Genomic DNA, 18,258 nt, shown 5'->3' on the forward strand with positions numbered 1-18,258 from the left:
ACTGACCAGTATTCCGATATCACGAATATCGGTGCACGTATATACTCCACGATATCAATTTCCTCCCTCGTTGTCATTTTTATTCCTATTGCATCTCTTGTGCATTGTGGACCTCCCCCTAAGTAACGTTTTTGCGCAGCTTCAATGATGCTTCATCGTTGCGGTGCCATCAGAAATACGCAATATGATACCGACGTTGAGTGTTTGCTGAAAACGTTTCGCTTGTCAATACGTAATATGATCGTCATTGGCAAATGGAGGATGTTTCAGAATCGGCGAGTACCCTTTTAATCATGAACAATTGTGACCAATTTGCGAATGATTTTTCTTTGCTGGTAATTAGAATTTCTGAAAAAATAAATACACTGAGTAATTAGTTCATATTATATGTAAAATGGAAAAAACAGTATACAAACGAAACAGAGTAAATGTATGTATTGGGATGGACAAAAGTTCATAGCGCTGCAAACTTCAAAATTCAAGCAGCTGTAATTTTGTAAAAAATGAACGAATACATTAAATTTAAAGGGTTTTAAAGTTTAAAATCTCTACTTTTCAAAAGTTACTATGTCTGCTGAGTTTTTGTGAATTTAGTAATTTTAACATATAGAAAATTACGAACTGAACAAAATGAGAAATTTTCTTCTCACTTTGTGTCTGTCACGTGTCCAAAAAAACTTGGGAAAATTTTCAACTTTCTAATGCGAAAGCTGAAAGTTATAAAAATGAAAAATTGTATTATTTGGAAGTACAAAAAATATTTGTACAGTCGAGAAATTTAATTTCTAAAATTATGTTTATTTTTTTTTTGTTTATATTAGAACAAAACGTACTCATTGTTAATAAATTTCTAATTAATGTTTCTACAAATACTTTTTCTAATACAAATCTCCTCTGATATACGAATACTTTTTTACATTCACTATACACATATATAAAATGAGAAATTAAAAAAATCATTTCTCGTAAAAATAATATCAATAAACATATATTTAATACTCTTTTCTGTGCACTAAAGAGACATTTCGCTATTAATAGGAGCCGCTGTCCTAATAACTCTCATGCATAATACTACGGAATTTTTACAAAAATATAATCTTTTTAATTCAATTTAAATTTATATATATTATATTTTTTACAATGATAACAACAGCTGCAACCACATGGCTCTTATGCGTTTCCTTGATTGGAAGAAAGCCACACCCGCGTCATCTCGGAGTTGCTCGACGTTAATTTACGAATGCAGTTCGAAATGGCTCGGTGGCGGCAGCTTTTGTGCCCACGATATCACACGAACAGGGCACTTTTATTTATGTCCTCCGCCGACGATGGTACTCTCTTACGAGAACCTTACAATAGTAAATCATCGTTATCGCATCGCGGAACAGTTTCCCACCCATTCGCTATAAATCGATTAGTGCCACAGTGAGCTCGCGGCGAAAAACTTTGCGGTTTCGTCTCATATTTTTGCGCGTCATCGCTCTTCCGAATACACTTATGCATCCCGCAAAAATCTAAATAAAAATTTATATTTAGTGATGGAAGTTATTAATCGTAGGATTAAGCTTGCTCGTTATATTTGCAGAATTAATTCGACGGATGAGTGATAGTGCAGAATTACGTCGCGCACATAATGCTTATTTTAAAGGGACGTTTCCGTCGCGTATAGCATTAATCGCGTGCCTGTAATCTCGATCTCCTTTGCGCCGACTGCAGCATCTTGATTTGGATTAGACTTGTAAGCGCACACGTGATGCGATTTACGGCACTGATAATGGCGTGGCAGTTAAGTCGCTCCCACTATACCCATTACCCTGATAAATCGAGCCTCGCAATTTTCACCCTTCTGTCGGATCTCATTGGCTGCGCCCGAGGAGATTTTCGTTTCCATTTCTTCACGCGGAATGCACGACGACGTTAAACCCCCTCTCGTCCGCCGAAATTGGCGAAACTGTCGGGCAAGCGAGAAATTCAGGATTCGCATTTTATTTATACACAGAGGATCTACGTGTACAAGCATTTCATTCCGTTCGGGAAATCGAGTTTTACCGCGACAGCGCTCGTCGGGAATTTTTAAGGCGACTCCGCGAACGGAAATAAATGTCTCGTATACATCGGTACTGTGACGAACGCGCACGAAAATCTTTTTGATATATATCTCTCATGTAGAATATTCACTAAAAATTTATCTCTACGTTCTTTCTATATTCTCTTTAATTTAGATTTTATCTCACAGTCGAGGACAAAGTCGATTTTCTTATTGATACGAATCTGTTGGCTGACGTCTGAAATGTATATCGCAATTACTGATACTTAGTCTGAAATTTGTTTAATCTATATTAATTAAAAGACAAATTTATTTTAAAGAATCAAAATAACATAACTCATATAAAAAAGAATGCGTATATTGAAAAAAAGTCTGATTGCATTAATTGAAATTCTGATTGAGAATGAATAAATATCGAATTTTTAGGTTGAATCTATTATAATTTTAGTGAGATAACCAGAATTCTGATTGATATAATCAGAATTTTCTGATTCGATTATTTTCAACCGGAAAATTTTCTCAGTGTGTATGAATATTAAATTTATTTTAATAACAAGAATTTAAATTTGCAAATGTAACATAAAGAATATAATTGAATGGATTCTATAAATCTACTATCAACTCCGGAGACTTAAACGAGAGAACTTGACACATTTTTTACTTACACAAAGTTCCTGCATTTTTCACGTGATTTTTATACAATAACTTTTTATAACGCGAAAGAGTCGCGTCTGAGATATGTACGTAAACGAATACACGTCTACGTGTTCGAATGCATTTCGTTTTTCCGAAGAAAAGGTTTCTTTTCTGGTGAATCCTTCGAAGGCATCCATTCAGAAAATAATAAATAATTGGTCGCAGTAAGAGTTGTAACAAATGCTGCCTCTGTGCTGCAAGTTCATCAAATATTTTTAATTTTTATTTTTTATTTTTTCTAATTTAAATACAGCAGGATTATTATTTATATTACAAAAATTATATTATAAGATTTTTATTGTAAAACAAAAAATTAAAAAGCTATTAATAGATGAAGAATATCTTATGCACTGTTCAATATTAAAGAATTAAATTTAAACCAATTTCTTAAGTTAAATAACAATTTTATTATTTTTATCTTCCAAGTATGTATTATTTTAATCATTAATGTGTATTATTTTAATTCAAAATACTTGATTAAAGAAAAAACGTATTTAATCAATCTATTTTCCGTTGGTAATTTTGAAATTACTAGGTAATTCAACCTGCATATATGGTTGAATTACTTATTGTTAGTAATTTCAAAGTAAACGATGATCATATTAACATATGCATCTAGTAAATAATAAATTTGAGTTAAATTAATATATTGAGTTAAATTATTTAATTATATTATTTTAATTAAATTAATAACGACATATTGAGTAGAGACAATGACCACTTATAGGAATAATGAAAAATAATTCAAATTGGATACACTATGTAGCTTTTCTGTATATCTAGTCTTCTCTCTCTAAATTAATCTTAGTCTTCTAATGTAAGACGATGGGACGGCCGAATTATGCGTGTTCAGGAAGGAAGGCGAAATTCGTTGACCGTAACGCCTGCACGTGTAAAGGATCCGTAGAAGTGTTTATCGCGACTAATGGTTCCGGCGCACGATGAATCCCGCGGGATTACGTGCCCGCATTAAAGTTACCATTTAACTTGCTGCCGCCGCCGGAACACGTTTCTCACCTCCATTAATCTACTCCCCTCCATTCTCCCTTGGTTCCCTCCGACCCTCCTTTCTCAATGACTGCACGATGCTCCAGCGTATAACGCGTCCTGCTATCATTATTATCGTACGCGGCTATTATCGTTGTTATCGCCGCTATCATCATTCCCCCTTTCTGCCTTATCCGCGTATATACTTTATATTGCGCAAGTCGTAAACGGAACTGGAGAATAAGAAACATGGGCTTTTCTCTGTCTTTTTCTGTCACAATTAATAACAGACTCTAATGTAGCTAAAAACTTGTCTCTTTTTCCTTTGACATACATTATCATTTATAAAAAATTATTTGTTATTAAGAAGTATGGTGGTATATACTGTGCCCTGGTCGAAAGCATCATATTTTTATATATTTTTTTATGAATTTTCAATTTATTTTAATTCAAAGTCATAAAATTTTTAATTATCAAGTTCTTTCTTTCCTTTTTCACAGAGTAATTAAAAATTTCTTCAGTAAAATCATCTGAGAGAAATATATTTACATAACGGGTGCATGACACGCGGGAACTATTCGCTTACTTTCTTCAGCCTTCCCAATATTATCGTGAGAGACATTATTATTGAAATTTGCAGTTCAAATGCTGCGGTGCCTTGAGATTCGAGGACTGGCTCGTGAGCGAGTGGCATAAGGATGAGGAGGTCCTCAAGAACGGCAGCGTCGTACCTGACAGCTGCTGCAAGACGCCGACGTTACTTTGCGGGAAAAGGGATCATCCCTCCAATATTCAGTACACGGTATGTCTGCTGCGACTTTAAACTTTTTCTGCTTTCCTTGACTGATTATCAGATGTGACATTAGCCTGTATTTGAATTCAATTTATTTTCTTAGAAAGAAAGGAAATATAAAAATCTTTTCCTATAAGGTATGACATTATTATAAGATATTATTAAAGGCTAAAAAATGTAAAATTGAAAATTTGCGGGTTTATACCTCTGACTTATAGTTCCTGACTATATTATAATATTAGAACGCACGGATTTTTGATAGATTTGTCTTAAGTGAAATGACAACTATTTTTACTTTACCTGTCTAAAAGTGAATTTCCCCTTTTGTTATTAATATTAAAGTTAATATTAATGTTACAGTTATATTTTTAGTTTTACTTGCATCCATCAAAAATTTTTATGAAAAAAGATATTACTCCTATAGAATTGCGTTTTAATGCAACCCGAGCACGCCAAGTTTTTTTTTCTTTTTCTATGATCCTGTTGATCATTTTAGTCAATCTATCTTATGTATCTTGCGTTATGAAATACTTGGCTAATTGCATTTATTTCGTTATATATCCGTTTTTTTAAAAGGAATGTAATATTCAATATCTTTTTTATGCACTTGGCGTACATTTTTTCTTTTTTAAAGATGTTTTTTTTTAGAGATAGTAATATTAAGTAATGTTTAAATTAAGGTTTACTATGCCAAATAAACAAATAAAACAAAATTTTTATTAAAAAAACAAAAAACCTACTTTATTATCGCCTGTGCAACTGTTAATAAGTTTATCACAGACATTGTAAGTGTTAAGTAAATATCGTATTAAAACAATTCATATTTTAGTGCAGTTTAGTGCAGCGACAAAGAACAGGTCTCATATATTTTATTCTTATATATTTTATTACGACAATAATAAAGATCACAATATAAATTAAATCCCTTAAATTTCATCTCTTTAACTCAATAAATTATAAAAAATAGAATTCTTCTAATATAGCCAAGGACTGTAATTTTTCAGAATAAATATCGACGCGAATAAATAATCTTCTCCAGCAGAAGTATGTAATTTCTACATAAGATCGATAAATATCTGTCATTTTAGGGCTGCATTTATAAGTTCCTGGAAACGACAAAGGACCACCTGATAATCCTGGGCGCTGTCGGGCTCGGTCTGTCTGTCCTCGAGCTCTTTGGCATCGTTCTCGGCTCCTGCCTCTATATAAAGCTCAGGCACGATTTTGATGACTGAGAATTGCTTCAATGCCCCGAGGGCAACAATAACGGTCAGTCGTGGTGCAGATACATGCAGAACAATCCGGAGACCGTTTGATCGTCGGAGTAGGGGCAGGAGGACGCGCGATTACAGCCGCGGGATCGTACGGATGAAAGGGAATCATCTTCAACCGTGGACTCTCGTTCGCCACTCCCTCCCCCTAACGCGTTCAGAAAGGTATCAACAAGTGAAAATAGAGGTAACGATAAAGAAACGGTGCCGTCTTCGTCGATCGTTACCTCGCTGCCCGCGAACTTTACGCAAATTACGTGATTACAGACAATCAAAGAGAGAAGCGAAAGTTCAAAGGTAAAAACGCATAAATTGTAAAAATCGTTCCGGCGCCTCGGGATCTGAAGGCAAAAGGTGCTTCTGATCGTTGAACATTTGTGCAACGGAGTTGGGTTTAAGACTCGTCTGCATTATCCAACGATATTAAATAGATCCTTTCAAAGACGGTGCTATTACAAAGAAATGAGAGAAAAAACTGAAATGTATCACGAAGATTGCTTCTGAAATCGATCGGCTTTTTCGTGCCTTCGTAATGATTTATTTCGCAATGGTACCGTCTTTATTGTATCGTTTCAGAATTTTCACGAGCAGCAATGCCAACAGGTTTTAAATCCGGCTTTAGTGCCTTTTCAAACAGCGTTCCCACGCAAGAAATTACAAAGATGAACACACTTTTAATAAACAAGCGTGCGTGGGCGCATTTGCAGGACCAGTATAATTATCTCGAGTATGTATCTAAGGCCTTTCGCGATCGGCGCAGCCGATTGGTTGCGCGACTCACGACTAGCCGAAACTGTAGTTCTCGCTGTCAGTGGTGTTTGAATATTTTCTGTGGTATTTTCTCCCGAATAAAAACGAGCCTGGATCCTTTTTTATAGTGCATCGTCAGCCCGTCGACGTTAATTAGCCAGATAGTCGAATTTGTCAAGAGATTAATGTATTGCTACATTGCAATAGAATACCAGCAACACGGCCGAGATAGTTTATTATTTTCCTAATATCGGAATATATCGAACGAGCAGATCTTCGAATCAGATCAAGCATCGAACAAGCTTAATCGATATTTTAGTATCAAACTAGCGACAAGTAACATTATCATATTTACTAAATTACGACATTATGATGGCAAAGTATGCTCCATTTCTGCTGTATTTCCGTTATTACATTATGGTAAATCGTAATGACAGAAATCAAACTAAAGGGGATACAATAGATAGGAATTTGCTGTAAAATCATGACTGAATTTGCTGGCAACTATTGATATATTGCATTTTGGCTATCTGGGTACACAAAATCTAATCTCCCCGTCGAGTATAATATTTTATAAACTCGATGAAATTTTGCACGCGCGAAGGTGCTGACTCGATACTGCCATTGCAAATTTGCACAATTTTTAATCGCGATTCAAGTACCGATTGTACAGAGCCATGACAAAAAAGTTTCTTGCGCATTATGGGAGTAGTCACGTGACCATGTCTGACTTCTCCCGCATAACAAAAAGATCTGATCGAGTTATGTCAATTTTCCTACGGTTGGATCGCACGTCATCGAGTTTAATTTATACATCTCTTTTTTTCTTCTTGACTCGCACGCACTGCGTCGATGAATAAACATATATATAATCGAACGAATCCACCTGCCGTAAACACGATGACGGATCGATCTATACCCGGTGCAGCGAAGACAAGGCAAAAATCGACTTGATAGAACTGTAAACAGTGCCTTCATGATATTGTTAAGCTCAGAGATATTTTAGAGTACACATAAAAAAAAAAGAAAGAAAAGAACGTCGTGGCGGTGTAAATTGTTAATTAATTAAAGAGGAACCAGCGGAGAAGAGAGAAAGGAGAGACTTTAGCGTGTAACAAATTTCACACACACAAGCAGCATGTATATATTCGTTGCTTCGCAAATGAGTACAAGCCTTTGCACATTATTTATGAATAAATGCTTTCATCCGCGTAAAAAACGGGAGCGCGCCGCTCGAATCGACAATTGTAAGCTACAGAAATTTTACCGTCGATCGACGATAAATCGGCCCCCTCCTCCTCCCTCCTCTCCCCCTCCATTATATCCCACGGTATGAATTTTGATACGCAATTTATTTCGCGATCACAACGGCCGATCGTTGACGATCACAATCTTGCAATTGCAGATTCCACCGATGTTCTCGCGCTCAAAAAAACATATTTTACTATTGTACGGTTGCATCATATGTTATCTCCGTTGAACACAGACTAACATAGACTAAATATTGCATCAATGTTATAATTTCCTATTCAGTAATATAACTGTATTATGTATTAGGTATTATATCAACCGATGATCAACCGATTACATTTTATAAATGTAATTGATCGACCACGCATGTCTGCTAGAGAGGGAAATCTAACATACTGATATATATTGATGCAATTTGTAAAATATGAATCATTTTATACTTATATTGTTGAGAAGAAAATTATAATATTGATGTAACGTTACTGTTAGTTTCCGTTTAGCGGGTTTTAACTTTAATATTATTGTCTTCTCTTTGCTATTATGTATACATGTATTATCGATTAGTGTCTAGGCGAACTTTATACATATTGTACATATCAAACGCTATTCTGTTACAAATAAATGTTCAAATCGTATTTGCTTTCCTTTGGAGGATTGGTTCCTGAAAATGTTTATAGCATATATCCTTTGTACCTGGAATATCCAAACAGTATACAAGTTATAACAATGATGTCAAAATGATTACGAAAATGCCATGATTACTGAAAGTCACTTTTTCAGTCAATTTTATTTTAACATCATTTCGATATGATTTGTTATGTTTGTTGGATAAGATCGAGTCGACATGCATCGGTAAGTATTTTTACGTAAAGAAGAGTGAATAATTATTCTCTAAAATATTCCTGTCTTCAATACTTTATAGTATTCAGTCTGTGGATTTGCGAAGAACTTCATACATATTTATTTCATTCGACAGTGAAAGTCATTCTTCGAATGTTATCTCGGGGATTCCGCGTTGCTCGCGTATTGCACCATCGATTCTAGATGCGTCAATAGCATGTTGTCCCGCGTTCCAAGAGCGACGAATAGCCAAGCGAAAATCGCGAGAAGGTCCTTCGATATCATTACCTTCTGCCAGTCGTTCAACTCCTCCAGAAAAGCCTCCTGCGTTGTATTCTGAAAAATCATTGTACATAAGTGCAAATAAAAAAAATTTTAAACACGTCTCTTCGCTATTAGGCTATTAAATCGTTATTATATTCTTACATTTGACCATGTTTCGTTGCTTTGATAATGTATTAGAGCTAATTGATCGTCCATCTTTGACGATGCTTGATGAAGTCCAAACGTTACCAGATAAAGCGGAATGGCGATCGCGGTTTTCGCGTGATCTGTGTAAATCTCGCGCAAGTGATCCACATCAAGCCGCGCTAAATCGAATCTAAAATCATCAATATATCTTCTATAAAATTAACGATATTTAAAATTTTTTTCACTCATCATTATTAGCTCAGATTATGAAATTAAAAGCGAGAAACTACACTGTAAAAATTATAATTAGAAATTAAACTGATGAGAATGAATTAAGAGAATTAAGAGAAATAATTCTATTTCCGATTAAAAGCGGATCTTGATATTTAATAATATTATATGTAAATAATTATATGTAAATTTTTGCAAATATACTTTTTTATAAACTGCCGATGATAAAATATCAAATTAATAACATATAAAAATAAATATGATTCAATTTCTCCCCGAAACAAGAAAAGTTTAATTTAAATACATTATAGTATCATCACATTCTATCGATTGCAAAAGTTTATATTCTTTTGAAAAATATTTCTATTCAAATATTATTTATAAGAATTTTTATTGTATATTTTCTCGCTTCTGATGCTGTAATTTGAGTTAGTAGTGATAAATGAACAGAAGTCTTAAAGGCGAACATTACATTATGTTAAATTTTCTTTTTTAAATATTGAACGTACTTATCGAAGATGGAGATGATGCAAAGAGCGATTAAGAATGAGAATATATTCGCATATATTTCGGAGAAAATCGAGTAATTTGATATGAATTCCATCGAAGTGTTAAAAAAGACATGAATCTGCAATCATGAATCAGATAATATTCATTTTTTAAATTTCTAAATTTATGTTTAAATCAAGGAATGCTTTTGTGGTAGTTGAGAAAAAATGTTTACCATTATGAAATGCAGAAATGCCATACCGCCCAAGAGACCTTGATAGACAAGCCCTGTGCATTTCCAAAATTTCTGCGCAGTGATTGCTACCTTTATGAGCGTATAGGTTCGAGTCTCTGCAGAATCGCAGCCTCCTCCACCTTTTGCACGTGTCGTATCATTTCCCAAAGCACGTCTCGATCCGCCAATTTTCACGGCGCTAAAGCCGCTTCTGCCTTGAATATAAATTGTGTCTGTAGTCAATTCTGGAAGCGGCACAGGTTCTTCGTATTTTGTGCGCGCATTTTCTTGAGCCTTTTTCAAGATCTCGGTGATGGGCACCTCGTCGTCTTCTTGCGTGGAAAATTATTAAATTTACATTATAGATTTTATTTTTATTCCTCGTAAATGTTCAAATTTTTCTAACATGGATCTTTTGCATTAAAATAGCATTTAGTCATCAATTGAACTTTCCCAACTGCTTTAAAATTGAAATTCTTGACTAATCAATCGAAAGATTTTAAATAGATTGTAATATGAAAAAGGATCTTGGAATAAATTTTTTGAGCTTCTTATAATAAGAATGTCATTCTTAAATGTCATTCTTTTTTTACCTCGGGAAACACGCCTTTTTCTTCTTCGCGATTTATCAGTAATGCTACCTTCTCTGTCACTGTAGCGTTTCACAGAAGATCTGATATCTACTCGATCGTGATCATGAAAGGTCTCTGCCGTGCGAGGCCGTGCTTCAAGCTTTCGTCTTTCAGTCCGTTTACTACGTTTTCTCTTCCTTCTAAGAGATCCCGCGATTTTTTCTTCGCTCGCGTGAATGTCTGAATAACGCATTTTTTCTCCACGAATCGAGCATAATTCGGCTTTGCGTGACTTATTATTGCTTTTAGCATTCGGTGATTCGGTCTCCGTGTCTTCAGTGTCATTTTGTCTCCGAGGAAAACTCTAAGATGTTGAATAGTAAACTCAATTATAATTTTTTAACTTTCAGTTACTGTATAAGGGTATGGCATACCTAGAACGTTTGAAAATTGCGCAGCATTTTTAGAAACCGAAAAATGAAGAGACGATGTAAGAGAAAAAAAAAGCGTTCTTGACATAAGTACAGACATTTCCCTATCTAGTTTCATCAGGTTGTGTAAAAAAGTGATAACAATCGCTCTTTTTTATAAAAAAAAAGGAATCGTGTATAATTTCACTTGTTGAAATAAATATACTTGTACAGGAATATTTGACGCGTTTTTAATTAAAATATATATCTTCAATAGTTCATTTAGTTTATTTCTTCATTTTTATTTTTAAATTAAGTACGATTAATATAATTTTTTAGAAAATTTTTTTTTATTTTTCATAATTTTCGCGATAGTTCGAAAAATTCGCTTTTGTTAGTTATTAAATACTTTTTACAATTTACAATTTTCATTTATACAGGACTCTTCTTTAGATTCTTCACATAAATTTTACACATTTACTTTAATCGGTGCATTTTATCGAAAATTAGAGACAATAACGGAGTGTGCTATACTCTCGTACCTAATAAATCCGTGCCATAAGGATTAAATTTAGATAATTGCCTAGTGCTTCTCAACCTAAATAATAAATGATTGACGCAAATAAAATGTCAAGGATTTATTAAATTAATTGTTAATTAGATCAATACAATGTTGCGCTGCTGATGAATAAAATAGCATATACATTGCCAGAGTGAATTAATCATTCATTTTTAAATATTAATTGAATACTAATTACAAATATGCATGACTGAAATATAGTTACAATTACGAATGTAATTCGTGATTACCAAATTACGAATAATTCACACAGTTAATTATTATAGACGCTTTAAACAACTTTTAAATTAATTTTAGTTTTACTCTATAAATAATACTGACTGTTTTAATTTTTCGTTCGTAAGATCGGTTCGACTCTTGTCTCGACTCTTCCGAGCTGGTCCATCGTTTCTGCGACAGCATGCTACCATGTTTCACATAATTATCGTTCTCCACAGTGCGAACAGAAGCTTCATCCTCGCTATCATTTTGCTGGAATTGTTTACCGATAGCCGTAGATCTTCGAGAGGTTCGACTTCCGCGTGTCATTTTAAGATGCATCGAAGCATTAATCGTTCAGCTGTCCTATGGTCGATTTGCGACCATCTCGCAATTAATTTCAAATGCATCCACAAGTCCATATGAATTTTTCTTTTAAACTTTAAAGTAACTGCACAATACGGAACTATTGACTATTGTAAGAATTTCCCTCAAGCGTGTTTAACAATTTAACTTCGCAGTTGACATCATAGGATCGACTGTCGTTCAGTACACCAAAGACTTATATATAAGTCTGTGTTTAGGATCACAAGGTACCCTGTATCCATAGTAACGCTTTGTTGGGATATTAAACTCTGTAGCGACTCAGTTTAATATACATCTGCATGTTTAGTTTTGTTTTAAATTATTCAAAGCGAATCAAGTAAAATATTCAGAATAAGAATTCATATTTAGCCACTTTATTATTGGAAAATAAAATTATTCAATTGAGAAGTGAAATGATTATTCTTATAGTACTTTAGCGTTTTAATCTTAGAATAGTATTTTTTTTTAACAGGATACATCAAGTACCCCATTTTTTATCATAGTATAAAATATTTATATATAAATAATATATGTAGAAGAATTTAATAACAGGTGGTCAATCTTTTCATCTTTTAATAAAAAAAGAATGGTGTTAATGAAATTCGATTTGTGTAACAGGAAATTAATAAAAAAATAATTTAAACGGAGCAAACATTTCTTTTTTTCATATAAAAATATCTCATAAATAAAAAGATTCTTATTTATGGAGAAAATATAAGTAAACAAGAGTACATGCTCTTTAAAATTTTTAGAGTGAATCTTACTCTGAAGAATGAAATCTCAATCTTAAAGATTGATGATAGCGCCATTCTTTTTCAAGACTGGTTCGATTTTCATTCTTTAGAGCGAGATACCAAAAAATTTAAAGAGTGTACATAAATTACAACATTTACAATTTTAGAAATACATAAGACATTTTTAACAATATATGCTTAAGAAGTATGATTTATTGTACTGAATGATAATTTCTACAAGATCTGTATACATAAAATCTTTACAAAAATTGATTTTTCTCTCTGGTAGTAAATAAAAGACAGATTATATCCTACGACAACATCTGCCCAAGTAACTCTATTATAAAATAATTCTTTACGTTAAAATAATAATTTACACTCAGTTTTATTTAGATTTAAGATTAATATTTAGATTTAGATTTAAGAAACTGTATCAATAAGTCTTCATAGAATTTCTAAATCACAATGCCGTATTTCTGGATGATTTTTCTGAAAATCGCGAAAAAATAAAATTGTATTAAAAATTTTTAATTATTATAAATTTATATATCCACATAATATATTACTATATATTATTATATAAAACATATTATATAAAACATATTTGTTTACCTTTAGTTTTAATTCTATTCTGTCAATTTCTCCACCAAGCATGTCTACGATATTTTCGCCGTGTTTTAATAAAAATGTCTCTAATTCATCAATAGTTTGCATACTTTTTACTTCCTACAAAAATATTTGATGTTTATCTCATCTGATGTAATATCTCATCTTTCAATAAAAATAAGAATATAAAATCTATACCTCCAACATTGCAATAAGATCATGTTTATCTAAATAAGATCTTGTAAGTTCTCGTCCATCAAAATCCAGTTCGGCTTTATATCTCACTAAATTATTACCCATGTCAATGCCTTTCACATCATGAATCGCACGAACCTGCGAAATGTATAAGAATTAAAAGATTTAAAATATCGATTGAATATTATATATTTGATTTTAAGATTAGTATTACCATTATATCTGCTTCTAGCTCAGCATTAATTTTATCGAGATTCTCTTGCGATATACTTCTTCCTACAAGTGCAGCAACGTTCGAGTAAATTATAAAAGATGCCACTCCACCGAGCAGACCACCAACCAGAAGCGAACCGATAGCGTCAAACATTGGATTTTCTAAATATGAGGTCAAACCCATACATCCAGCTGCGACAATGACTCCAAGCACCTAACAATTACACAAAAATCTTTTTGAATGCATAATTTAACAAAAAGTAAGAATAACAACTTACAGCTGCAAAATCTTCCATGAGCACAACGTTCACGGATGGATCTTGTCCTTCTAAAACAAACTGTTTAAAACTTTCCTTTTTTTCTTCTGCGCCTCTCTTTATAGAGTGTAATGCTATCATTAAAGTCGCTCCTTCAGAGAGCAAAGATCCACCCAAAACAAAATATGCCCAGAAGAGAGTATCTAATGGCGCAGGAAAAAGAAGGCCATGAATTCCATGATAAATGGAAAGACCCGTACCAACACAAAAGATTCCCACACCCGATATCAATGAGGAAACATACTTCATGTTTGAATAACCATATGGGTGATCAGGATTAGGATGCTGCAAAATAATTTGTATAAAATAAATTGAAAATAATTTGAAAAAAATCCTAAAATTATTCGTATTATTTATTTACCTGCACCGATTTATGAATGCCATATGCTAGAATCAATTGATTACAAGTATCCGCTGCAGAATGTACACACTCGGAAAACATACTGTGCGAACCAGTGTATAACCAAGCAATTAACTTGCACAAAAAATTACTAGCATTTCTAGAAAAGAAAAAATTAATCGAGAAAATTTATACAGTTACTTGATACGCATAAATGTAATACATACATAGCAATTGCAGTTAATACTACTTTGCCAGATCTTCCAAAAAGACCTTCCTTCTGAATTATTTCCGTTTTACTGCCAATTTCTCGTCTGTAATCCCTCAATCTCCGTTTGACCGTAAAAACATCTGTGACGAAAAGCTTGTGTTTCAATGTTTGTTAATTTTATTTTATTATTACAGGATATTCCTATCAGACTAACAGAATATGTGAATGATCCTGTAAGATGGACAATTTCTAAGATATAAATATTCTTTGTCTTGATAAGATTCTCTTTTATAACAACAAATACTTATATACTTTGAATTAAGTAAACAGATAAAAGTATATGAAGATATACATATTTACTTTGCTGATAGATCTTCCGTTCAACTTCTTTCTTCAAAAGTTCTTTTAACAAAGCTTCTTTGGATCCCCAGACTTCTAAAGCTCTACAAAAAAGCGAAACTTTAAAACATTCAATTATTTAAATAATTTATAATAATTTATAAATAATTTTCATTACAAATATATAGAAATTTATCAAATCGGTTCTCTTACTTAGCCTCGACATCTTTCCTCCAATAGACTGTGATAGGTGGTTCAAGTTCATATGGAGAACGTCTTTTTGTTTTTGGCAAGATCTCCAAATCAGAAGGCTTTAATAGAAAATCTGCCATAGCCCTCACAGGTGTAATAAAATTACGTTCCAAAGAAGACGTCGACTTGTCAACTCTGACTTTCTTTTTTGCTATAAATCAAAAGATTATTATTTTGAACTTAACTCTATCTATATTGTTATACCTTTTTTTGAGATAATATCATCTTTCAATGATTCTTTGGATTCTGCAGACTGTTTGTCAACAAGTTTTGCTGTCTGTCCTTCCTTCTTCTTATCAGAAATAGCTGGTTCTACATCTAATACTCTCTCTTTTAATTTACCTAGCTTCTCTTCATTTAATTCTATTATTCTCTGTTGAACTTCTTCAACTAGTTTTGTTTCTTTATTTTTAGACTTTGCATCATCAGATAGAAATCTTGTCATGCAAGTCCATTTGATATCCCTGTGCCTGCTTACCTTTCTATTAGCAAAAACTTTTTGAGAATTCGAAAAAGTATGTACTTTGTATTGTATGTCATACTTGGGTACTATTAAAATACTGGCATGTCTTCTAACTAATCCAATTTGGAATATGCATAATTGATTGGTATGATACCGGCATGTTACGTTTCGAATAAAGTTTATAAAATTATGGGATCGATGAAACATCCTTATTATTATCTTCTTTTTTTCTCAAATGTACATTACTTAACCTAAAAGAATAAATCGATTTTAAATATTTCCATTATAAAGAAATTTTTAATAATTATAGACTAATGAAACAGTATAATGATGTTATCTTCAGAAATTGTTCAAATGATAATATAATAAAAAGTTGTACGTACACGATATATTTGTTAATATATTAGAAGATTCACTATGAAATCATTTATCCTTCCTTTTTCAAGCTTACTACCTACATTAAATACACATTGCTAAACAGCTGCAAGACATTACATTATTATTGTGAACAAATTAATTACAATTGAATTGTTCTAAATCTAATGACAAGAAAACGAACTGTCACCAACATTATACTTGTTCTGTCTATCATGGACGGCATGGATATGAAAAATGAAGTAACGTTGCCGCAGATGTGCAGTGGACGACCAATCCAGGAACTGATTTCTAACTTTTCATTTACCGATCAAATATGGCTGATTGATTATCAAACACTGATGATAACATTAAAATCACAGTTTTAAATAAAAGTCAAGTATTTTATTGAGTTTTAAACATACATGTTTACAAATCTAATAAATTATAAAATTAGTATATTAGTATACTATATTATCAATTTTTTTACTGTTAATCACTTAAATTTTCACAGTCACGCTTGCTTCCGTAAGATCGGTTGTCTTTAATAGTATATTAGTATCTTATCAATGCCGTCGATGATTGGCGTTAGTGCGCGGAAGATTAAATACGAAAAAAAAGCCGGCATAGACGTTCTAAGCTTAATTTTGATACATAGCATCCAATAGCAAACTGTCAAACTGAAAATACGAAAGAACGACGAGAAAATTCTATTTCATTCACTCACAATCATTAAAGGCTGAAGGCTCATGAAGTTATGAATGCGAGAAAGACGGACTTATCGCTGTCTCGCTCGCTTCGCTCGGTGGGGGAAAATGGAGATGCTGATTCAGCTGATTGTTGAATTGCTCTGCTCTGGGTGGTCAAATGTGCATCACTAGGTGCGTTCTACTTAACGCCCGCAACGCTCGTGGAATCATTTTATTCTTGTTGTTTATCAAATATTAAACAAGGACCAATGATGCTCACAAGCGTTGCGAATATTAAATGGAACGCAGCTACTGATAAAGGGTAGCATTGCAATTGAATCGTTGACTGTGTTATAGTTGTTCTTCTATATTCATTTTACGAGAAGCAGGAGCCATAATATAGAAGAAGAATCATGGATGGTGGTCAATCAAAAGATACGGATCCGCAGTTTATATCCTTCCACGATTTCCCATCGATGAGTCATGCTGAAAACTCGGAGGGACAGCTGGGCACCGGGGCTTCTACTCATCAGCCCTTTAATAACCTTTCAAATGATTCGATGGGTATCGGCATGATAGAAGATTTACAAGGAATGCCTACTAAAATCGAAGGTTTATGTAGCTTCTTAGAGAATTTCTCAGTTTCATTTCCTGTCGATAGACAATCATTGTGATTTAAACGAGAATATGTCGTTTCTTCTTAGATACTGCTCAGAACAACTTCTGGACAATTGAGTATTACCAAAAATTCTTTAATGTTAACACAAACGAGATCTTGGAGAAGCTCATGCATTCCATGATACCACATGGTAACGACAATTATTTTATAACGCACATAAAGCCAAATCCAGATTTATATGGGCCTTTCTGGATAAGCGTGACTCTGGTATTTGCTATCGCGATTAGCGAAAACGTAGTAAACTATTTGCAGACTGCTAATTCTAGCAAGTATCACTGGAGATATGATTTTCATATTGTAACGTACGCAGCTACTATTATATTTCTCTATGTGTTGCTTGCACCATTATTCCTATGGGGTGCATTAAAGTGGCTCAACAAATATCATACATCAGAAGAGGAATTGATTCAGGTTTGCTATTAAGTATTTTTCTTTGTTTTAAATCTCTAGTATATATATATATGGAATATTCATTTCCCCTTGTAATTCTTTGTTTTTTTTCTTTGTTTTTTCAGTCTTATCCCGTCCCAGGACTCTTAGACCTTTTGTGTCTGTATGGATATTCCTTAAGCATTTTTGTACCAGTAGCATTCCTGTGGATAATTCAAATTGGCTGGTTACAATGGAGTCTAGTCATACCGGTGACGGTTTTATCTGGAGGAGTTTTACTACGATCATTATTACCAGCATTTGAAAGTAAGATACATATTTATCTTTAATATCTATATATATATATATA

At 33.1% G+C, this 18,258-nt stretch overlaps 4 protein-coding genes across 6 annotated transcripts in view; 2 read left to right on the forward strand and 2 right to left on the reverse strand.

Moving 5' to 3' along the window:
- The window catches only part of LOC108688605 (CD151 antigen-like), a 129,357-nt gene extending 121,794 nt beyond the window's left edge, over positions 1 to 7,563 (forward strand). For both annotated transcript variants that reach the window (XM_018194932.1, XM_018194933.1), the window contains exons 6-7: positions 4,371 to 4,532; positions 5,612 to 7,563. In XM_018194932.1, coding sequence (XP_018050421.1) covers positions 4,371 to 4,532; positions 5,612 to 5,758 — 309 coding nt within the window. In that variant the 3' untranslated portion in view covers positions 5,759 to 7,563. The remainder of the gene's footprint in view (positions 1 to 4,370; positions 4,533 to 5,611) is intronic.
- Positions 7,564 to 8,791: 1,228 nt separating this feature from the next.
- LOC108688608 lies at positions 8,792 to 10,826 on the reverse strand. The gene is made up of 5 exons (XM_018194936.1): positions 10,595 to 10,826; positions 10,002 to 10,333; positions 9,787 to 9,905; positions 9,062 to 9,236; positions 8,792 to 8,971 (listed from the first exon to the last, which is right to left on the reverse strand). Exons 1-5 carry the CDS (start codon positions 10,824 to 10,826, stop codon positions 8,792 to 8,794), a joined length of 1,038 nt encoding a protein of 345 aa, XP_018050425.1.
- Positions 10,827 to 13,290: 2,464 nt separating this feature from the next.
- LOC108688581 (zinc transporter 9) lies at positions 13,291 to 16,307 on the reverse strand. The gene is made up of 11 exons (XM_018194891.1): positions 16,181 to 16,307; positions 15,539 to 16,048; positions 15,296 to 15,485; positions 15,104 to 15,186; positions 14,760 to 14,883; positions 14,554 to 14,692; positions 14,154 to 14,477; positions 13,877 to 14,089; positions 13,666 to 13,800; positions 13,474 to 13,587; positions 13,291 to 13,350 (listed from the first exon to the last, which is right to left on the reverse strand). Exons 2-11 carry the CDS (start codon positions 16,002 to 16,004, stop codon positions 13,306 to 13,308), a joined length of 1,833 nt encoding a protein of 610 aa, XP_018050380.1. The 5' UTR covers positions 16,005 to 16,048; positions 16,181 to 16,307; the 3' UTR covers positions 13,291 to 13,305.
- Positions 16,308 to 16,732: 425 nt separating this feature from the next.
- LOC108688577 (protein YIPF1) overlaps positions 16,733 to 18,258 on the forward strand; it is a 2,303-nt gene continuing 777 nt past the window's right edge. Inside the window, exons 1-4 of one of the 2 annotated variants that reach the window (XM_018194884.1) lie at positions 16,733 to 17,032; positions 17,198 to 17,452; positions 17,545 to 17,930; positions 18,035 to 18,215. In XM_018194884.1, the coding sequence (XP_018050373.1) occupies positions 17,254 to 17,452; positions 17,545 to 17,930; positions 18,035 to 18,215 (766 nt within the window). In that variant the 5' untranslated portion in view covers positions 16,733 to 17,032; positions 17,198 to 17,253. The remainder of the gene's footprint in view (positions 17,033 to 17,197; positions 17,453 to 17,544; positions 17,931 to 18,034; positions 18,216 to 18,258) is intronic. The other variant, XM_018194886.1, reaches the window with a different exon arrangement.

Source organism: Atta colombica, unplaced genomic scaffold (assembly GCF_001594045.1).
Source record: "Atta colombica isolate Treedump-2 unplaced genomic scaffold, Acol1.0 scaffold236, whole genome shotgun sequence".
NCBI lineage: Eukaryota > Metazoa > Arthropoda > Insecta > Hymenoptera > Formicidae > Atta > Atta colombica.